Source organism: Octopus bimaculoides, chromosome 8 (genome assembly GCF_001194135.2).
Source record: "Octopus bimaculoides isolate UCB-OBI-ISO-001 chromosome 8, ASM119413v2, whole genome shotgun sequence".
NCBI lineage: Eukaryota > Metazoa > Mollusca > Cephalopoda > Octopoda > Octopodidae > Octopus > Octopus bimaculoides.
This window is the reverse complement of record NC_068988.1, coordinates 1,486,492-1,493,108: the sequence shown is the minus strand read 5'-3', so window position 1 is coordinate 1,493,108 and position 6,617 is coordinate 1,486,492. Positions and strand designations below refer to the sequence as shown.

The 6,617-nt window shown below is 36.2% G+C and overlaps 1 protein-coding gene across 3 annotated transcripts in view; it reads right to left on the bottom strand.

The window, feature by feature from the left end:
• Positions 1-6,617, bottom strand: part of LOC106872656 (dystrobrevin beta) — a 155,199-nt gene that overhangs the window by 125,809 nt on the left and 22,773 nt on the right. For 2 of the 3 annotated variants that reach the window (XM_014919730.2, XM_052969921.1), the window contains exon 3: positions 5,201-5,239. The exons of the other annotated variant lie outside the window; for it this stretch is intronic. In XM_014919730.2, the coding sequence (XP_014775216.1) occupies positions 5,201-5,239 (39 nt within the window). The remainder of the gene's footprint in view (positions 1-5,200; positions 5,240-6,617) is intronic. 3 annotated transcript variants of the gene reach the window in all.

Here is a 6,617-nt window from a genome sequence, read left to right as displayed (position 1 = left end):
TATATCTATATATATATATATATATATATATATATGTATCTCTAGAGACCCACACACACAAACATACACACACATCTACAAGGATACATATATCCACTAAGTTATTTCCTTAGCCATTTATCTGTCCCTTTTTCTTACTTTCTCTATCTCTTTCTCTGCTCACACACACACACACACACACACACACACACACACATATATAAACACATATTCATACCAACTCATACATGCAGATATTCATAAATATATTCACTTTTACACACACACACACCACCTTGCTCTATTATATATGGAAAATAATCCCAGAACATTGCTTTAGTTTCTCTTTTATTCTTTGTTGCACCATTTAATTCCTTTAGTTGGCAGAAATGGGCGACCAGTTCCAACCTCCGACATTTCATAAACAGAATGGTTTATCCAGAGTTCAACAGGAGCTTAAAATAATGGCTCAGAACTTGCCATTATTCAAGCCAGAAATTTTTAATGTAATTTATAAAATGAATGTATGTGTGTGCATGTGTGTGTGTGTGTGTGTGTGTGTGTGATAAATGTATTGAACAACAAAAAGCACAAGAGCAGGAAGGGCAAGGGTTAACAGATATCGTTTATAGAGCTTAACACTTTGATGGAAAGAGGAAAGTATTTTAACCCCAGAACCCCGACTCTGAACTCTACATTGGATCATCACCCAAATTACTTGGGGTATATATTTTCACTGGTTTATATAGGAACAAATTGGCATTCTGTCGCTTATAACAATGAAGGTTTTAGTTAATCCAATCAATGGAACAGCCAGCTCTCATACGATTAACATGAAAGTAGTCAAGCACAGACATGGGTACCCTTGAGGAGATTCAGCATGACACAGAATGTGGCATGGCTGACCCTTTGAATTACAGGTACCATTCATTTTTGCCAGCTGAGTGGACCAGAGCAACATCAAATAAAGCGTCTTGCTCAACGACACAATATGCCACCAGGAATTGAACTCACAACCTCGACATTGTGAGCTGAATATCCTAACTAGTAAGCCACAAGCCTTTCTATATTACATACTATACATTATTATGCACATGTATACACTGTACAGACATGGAGTAGACAGAAATATGTGAACAAAAGAGACGAGCTAGATGATTATGTAATAATTTTTCAAAAAAATATTTCATCTGATTAGTTTCCTCTTTAGAAATTCTCACATGATGAGTTCCACATATCTCATTGCTTGCTTGTAATTCCTGGCATGTCGTCTCTTTGTCAAAGAATTTCCCAAAGCTCACACAGAACGCAGCAATTTCCTATTACTTATACAACATAAAAGCTATTATCATGCTAACCTCTTTCAATGGAGACAGCATTTGGTAATTGTGGTGTATTAAAACTTTATACAAAAACTGTTCTTTCTGCTAAATCTCATCACAGCACCATCGCAAACTATGGTAACAGAAGATCATTGATATGAGAAGAAAATGGTTGAATGTCTTCTTCTTATGAATTGAAATTTATGAATAGTGTCATTTATACCAAAGAGAAGCAAGCAGAGTCAAAATATAATGATTCAGATTCTATGATCTGAATCCAATTCCATGATCGGTCGTGTACTTGATTGACTAAAATGTGTTTAACTAGGGAAGTATGAATTACCATATACAGAGAAGGTGTGTGCATGTGTGGGTTTGTGTGTGTCTCGTATCAACTGTTGGAATAAAAGAGTGCTCAATACTATGGTAGAGATGAATGACATTTTATTCTGGTCAAGTCAGGCTCTTGCTACTCTGAGTTTCACCTAAAGGCACTCAAAGTGACAAGAAGCCATACATACACACACACACACACATACATACATGCATGCATACATAAATACACGAGGGGTTGCTGAAAAGGTCCTGGCTTTGGGTAAGAGAAAATACAGTGGGGGATCAGTTAATTATGATTTTATTCAACATATTCCCCTCTCAGATTCACTCACTTATTGCAGCGGTCCTTCACTTATTCTAAGTCCTGTAAAAGAACTTGGAAGGTTGGGCCTCCAACCAAGCCTTTCACGATGCCCTTAAAGCCAGGAACTTTTCAGCACCCCCTCATGTATGTATGTGCATGTGTGTGTGTGTGTATATATATATATATATATATATATAAAGCCCCCATTAAAGGGTCTTAACCTCCTAAGAAATTGAAATTTTAGGAAATTACTTCATTTGTGTCTAATATCTATGGTTAAAATTTCATCAACAGTAAATATATATGAATTTTCATGGGGGTTATGGCCTCATTTATGCCCCCTCACTTTCAAACATATACTGCATTACATCTGCCCTTATGCATAGAATATAATTTCTAAATTTCATAAAGATCCATTCAGTACTTTTGACCTTGTTTTGGATCATAAAAAATGACTAAAATTTGGGAGTTAAGGTCGCCATTAGGGGGTCATAGAAGCCTCATGAGAACGGGAAACTTTGGGAATACTTCTTGATGTGCGTCAATTACCTATGGTCGAAAGTTCATCAACATTGGAAATTTATGAATTTCCATGGGGGGGTTCTGCCCCCTTTAATCCCCCTCAAACTCAAACCAAACATACTGCATTATACCCATTCTAATGCATTGAATCTAAGTTCCAAATATCATAAGGATCCACTCAGTAATTTTGGTCCATGGAAAATAACTAAAACTTGGGGGTTAAGCCCCCATTAGGGGGTCTTAGAATCATCCAAAGAAATGGAAACTTTGTGCGGTTCAAATTTCATCAAAATCTGAAGCATATGAATTTTCACGGGGGTTTTCCTCCCTTTATGCCCCTTCAAAATTGTGTGAAACATACAGCATTATCCTTCTCCCTAGGCTTGGATTTTGTATTACAAATTTCATTAGGATCAATCCAGTAGTTTTCGAGTCTATAAGTAACACACAAACACACCGACATTGACTTTTATATAATAGATTGATTTATCAATTATTTTATTAAAGAAGAAATAGAAATAATTGGAAATATGAGAATGGATTTAATACAAGAGAAGACAAAATTTCAAGAGGTGCATGCAAAAGAGGAAGAATCCAGACAATAACATAACTATTCATTTTTGATACATTCTGGTGGATTCCAAAGTAAAGATGTCAATTGTTGTTGTTTTTGTCATCAGAGAACATTTTCTCTCGTTAGTTAATGTGTGATCCTAACACACGATTCACCAGTGGAAGGGGATTTCAAGACACAGCGATATTTCAACCTTGTTGATCTCTTCAGTGAAAGCTCCCCCACCAGACCAACGACTCTCCCAAGAGCACAGGTTTATAGGAATCAGCAAAACAAATTATTTGCTGATGTCTGCCAAACAGATAATTATTCATGGGATGCACGCACAGCAGCAAGAATCCAAAGAATAGCGTATCTCTTCATTCTTAATAAGTTTTAGCAGATTGCAATGTGAAAATGTTGATCACTCTTGTTTAATATCATTGAAGAACACCTCTTCGCATCAAACGATGTGTGTTCCATGATGCAAAAACAACAGCAATCAGATATTCACATTCAAATCTGCCAGAACATATTAAGAACAAAGAGATTCATTAAGAAAGAAAAAAAAAAGCATTGTTAATTATGAAAAATTCAGTTTAATAAGTTACTTGGATTTATATCTAAGGGTTAAGTGTTTGAAATTATATCTAACGATTAAGTACTAATTAGGAATTGTTGGTTAATATAAGGTCATTATGGAAAATGGGTAAAAGGAACACAAGATATAAAAAGTTATTATAATAGTGACATGCAAAACCAATCCATAGTGACCAACCCAGTCAGATTTTCCAGGTCAGCCTCAACAAAGATGTTGAAACATTTCATTCAGATTTGCTGGGTGAACTTAGACTGGTTTGTGAGGTCGAATCATGTTGATTTGTAAAATGAACCCATGCAGATAATGTTCAATTAACTTGTATTGACTTTCTGGGGCAGTTCATGCAGATGTTTTATGCAGATTTACCAGGTCAATCGATATTGATTTAACTGATCAGCCATTGGAAACAAGGCAAAGCCAACATGAATCGACAAACCTAATCAGGGCCGACTTGCATGATTCAACCATTCTAAGAGTCTTCATGTCAGGTCAAGGTATTTATCATTTAGTTTTTACTTGTTTCAATCATTAGGTTGTGTTCATGCTGGGGTAACACCTTGGAGAAATTTAGTCGAATGAATCAACCCCAGGACTTTACTTTTTTTAAAAAAACCTGGTACTCATATCAGTCTCTTATATCTAACTGCTAAGTTATGGGGGATGGAAACACACCAACAGCAGTTGTAAAGTGGTGGTGGGTGACAAACACAGACATATTCATACATGCGTATATTTGACAGGCTTCTTTCAGTTTCTGTCTACCAAATGCACTCACAAGGTTTTGGTCGGCCCAACGCTATAGCAGAAGAAACTTGCCTAAGGTATCACACAGTGGAACTGAACTTGGAACCATGTGGTTGGGAAGCAAACCTCTTACCACACAGCCACACCTGCACCTATGTCTGTTGAGATAATGTGTTAAATTTTTGCATCTTGTGAGTTTAACTGATTTAGACATTCCATATTCACCCTCAGCCCCTTGTGTCAGGCGAATCCATAGAGTTTATACCAGAACAATCTATGGAAGCATGTTAAAAGAAATGTAGAGTTTAATATGGTGGGTACAGCATTGTTATTATAAGGAGTATCAAGATAGACATTGAATGATTATGGTGAGTATACAATCGTTATTACAAAGAGTATCAGCATAGATATAGAGTTTGCTACGGTGAGTATAGAAGGAGTAATAAAGGAGACATCGAATTTATTATGGTGAGTATAAAAGATTCTTGTTATAAGGAGTTTCAAGGTAGATGTTGAGTTTATTAAGGTGAGTATAAAGGATTCTGGTTATAAGGAGTAATGAAGGAGACATCGAAGTTATTATGGTGAGTATGAAACATGTCATTATAGGAGTATCAAGGAGTATTGAGTTTATTAAGGTGAGTATAAAGGATTCTGGTTTTAAGGAGTATCAAAGGCAGTTATTTGTAGAATGCATTTTGGTTAGTTGGAGAGAAGCAGAAGGAGAGCCAGAGGAATGGTCATCTGTTTGGTTTGGAAAACTCAGGACAAGGCATGTTAGGCTAATGGACAATTGAGTGGTCAAGCTAAAATACATTTGATCATAGCAGTGGACTTACTTTTACCATTTGACCAAAACCTAACTCTTCAAGAATCTTCTACAATAAAAATAGAAAGAAAAAATACAAATATAAATAAATAAATAAATTTCAGAAGTTTCTGCAATGAAGACAACGGTTTATTTCTTTGGTTGTTTATTTTTTTTTTTTAATTAATAGAAAAAACAAAAACAAAAAAAAAACAAAGGAACAAAAAGAAAGAAAACAACCAAATTAGAAGAATATTGATTTTGGTGAAGACAGCTAAAGAAGAATCAGACAAAACATAAATGTTCAATGATGCAGAAAAATAATTGGAATTACTGTAATCAATGCAGAATTTAGAGCAAGAGGGGTGGGGTGGGGGTGAAAAGAGCATCATGGGAGTTTATCTTTTACTGACAAAAAGACATTTAGCCTCACAGTTGAATAGTTTCAGAATTCTTGGTGAAACCCAGAATCCTGGTTAACGGAGAAGAGAGAGATTAAGCTTTGCGCTAGACACAAACTATTTCTTTCTTTTAGGGGGATAATATTTTAATATTCCTTATAAATATAAGGTGTGGCAGGCAGGTTGAACCACAACAGTCTAAATAACTACTAGTTGACCACTGGGGGGGGGTGAGGTCAATATAATCATCTTAGCACTTCCCCCCAAAACTACTGGACTAGTTCCAAAATTTGAAATCATTATTATTATTATTATTATTATTATTATTATTAATGATGATGATGATAAGGCAGTGAGCTGGCAGAATCGTTAGCGTCGCTGGGTGGAATACTTAGAGGCATTTAATCCATCTTCAGGTTCGGAGTTCAAATTCCGCTGAGGTCAACTTTGCCTTTCATCCTTTTCAGGGGTCGATGGAATAAGTACCAATTGAGTACTGGGGGGTCGATGTAATCGACTACCCCCCCCCCCACATCCCTCAAATTTCAGGCTTTGTGCATGTAGAAGAAAGGATTATCATCATCATCATGAATGTAGCATGCTGGCAGAATCATTAGCACGCCAGACAAAATGCTGGTCTCTTTATGTTTTGAGTTCAAATACCACGGAGGTTGACTTTCACTTCCATTCTTTCTGGGTATCGATTTAACCCCTTCCCTAAAATTGCTGGCGTTGTGCCGAAATTTGAAATCAATATTTCTAATAAATTCAGATTTCAATTTCAAAACCAAATATTGCCATCAGTTTATTAATGAGCTGTTAATGATCGTCTGTGTCATCCGTTCATTCTAGAAATGAAGCACTGAGAGAGGAGTATGACACAATTTGCAGTAATTCAGATTTTAAATTCAGCTTTCTCACTTCCCTTAACAGCTTGGGCAACCAAGTTAGTAGTGGGGGTGGGTGCGCTGAAAGTGTAGCTGCTAGAATAAGAATAGCCTGGGCAAAGTTTAGAGAGCTACACTTTCAGCGCACCCACCCCCACTA